The sequence below is a fragment of the Penaeus monodon genome, chromosome 28, assembly GCF_015228065.2.
Source record: "Penaeus monodon isolate SGIC_2016 chromosome 28, NSTDA_Pmon_1, whole genome shotgun sequence".
Lineage (NCBI taxonomy): Eukaryota > Metazoa > Arthropoda > Malacostraca > Decapoda > Penaeidae > Penaeus > Penaeus monodon.
This window is the reverse complement of record NC_051413.1, coordinates 3,338,739-3,340,074: the sequence shown is the minus strand read 5'-3', so window position 1 is coordinate 3,340,074 and position 1,336 is coordinate 3,338,739. Positions and strand designations below refer to the sequence as shown.

The following is a 1,336-nucleotide window of genomic DNA, read 5'->3' as shown; positions in this document are numbered from 1 at the left end:
TATCTCCGGTACATGATCTCACTCATCTACATTTTTGGTAACTACAAGTAATCACTGCATAATAAATAAATCCCTGATACATGATCTCACACAGGCAGCTATAGCAGATCACAAAAAGTAAAGGAAGATAGACACAGAAAAATCAATCTTTTTTCACAGGCTGAGGACGAACGCGGAGAAAGTTAACGTTTCTGATGCACGTGAAATCCGTAAGGCATACCCCAGACCCCGCAGGATATTGACACAGTCTCGTACAGGGTCGGTGGGGAGCTATAATACTCACTCTTATATCCGTGTTATTTTCAGATACGACATGCACATTTGCAACCACGGTGGCATTAGGAAAGGGAGGCGAGGTTGAGGTGGGTGAAGGTGGTGGGGAGCTTTGTGAGGGAAAGTTGATGGTCTTTTCAGTGGTCGAAGGGAAAATGATCCGGTCTTTTGACAAGGTTTCGTAGATTTTGGGGTCGTCTGGTGAGGGGAATGCAATCGGGTTGACCCTGGGTTCTATATCTTCGGGAAGGGGAGGAAACCCCGAGGAGGAGGACGGTGATGTTGGACCGGAAGAGGACAAAGAAGAACGGACAAGAGGAGATAAGAAAGGGGACGAATTTAAAGATGATTCGATAGAAGAATGCGAAGGAAAGGGGGACGATACTGACGAAGGTTTTAAAGAAGAAAAAGCAGGGCCAGTGAATGACTCATTCCCTCCCTCGTTATCCTCTGAAGCGGAATAACCTAACTCATATACATTATTATCCTGCCGAGACACAACATCGACCTGTGCCGGTTGGGAGAAGTAGGAAGTTCCCTCGCTCTTCTCGACGAAGTTCCGGGTGGGACGCAAAAAGGGGACGAAGTGAAATCCAGGGATAGGGACAGGCAGGAGGAGCTCAGGCAGCAGAAACACGCGAGCCGGGTGGGCGGGGCTGGGCGAGGAAGTGGCGTCGGGGGCGAGAAGACCTGCTTGGCGACTTGACATTGGCTTGGCCGCTGACAGAGCCGTGACCCGAGGACTCCAGGGAAAGCCGGGCGGGGCGGGGCGAGGCGTGTGGTGCTGTGGCCGACTTTCTTCCGAGGAGGAACTTAAGCCTGAAAGGTGTCGGGGACTTGAGTGGGGATGGAAACAGTGTATGCTCAGAATAATACTTTATTATTTCTGCATAAATAAACCAAATCAAACTGATCGGCTGAGCTGTATGTACAAAGTAACATGTTTTTAATGTGAATTCCTTAGCAGCGCTTTGTTGCGTTCCCATACTAATGAAGGCAATAGTGTTGCCAAATTGTCAACTTTATCCCTATTGTAATGCTTTGCTATATGTATCTCTACTGA

At 48.4% G+C, this 1,336-nt stretch overlaps 1 protein-coding gene across 2 annotated transcripts in view; it reads right to left on the bottom strand.

Moving 5' to 3' along the window:
- The window catches only part of LOC119590921 (rho GTPase-activating protein gacJ-like), a 3,381-nt gene continuing 2,045 nt past the window's right edge, over window positions 1-1,336 (bottom strand). For both annotated transcript variants that reach the window (XM_037939661.1, XM_037939660.1), the window contains one exon: window positions 1-1,092. In XM_037939661.1, coding sequence (XP_037795589.1) covers window positions 143-1,092 — 950 coding nt within the window. In that variant the 3' untranslated portion in view covers window positions 1-142. The remainder of the gene's footprint in view (window positions 1,093-1,336) is intronic.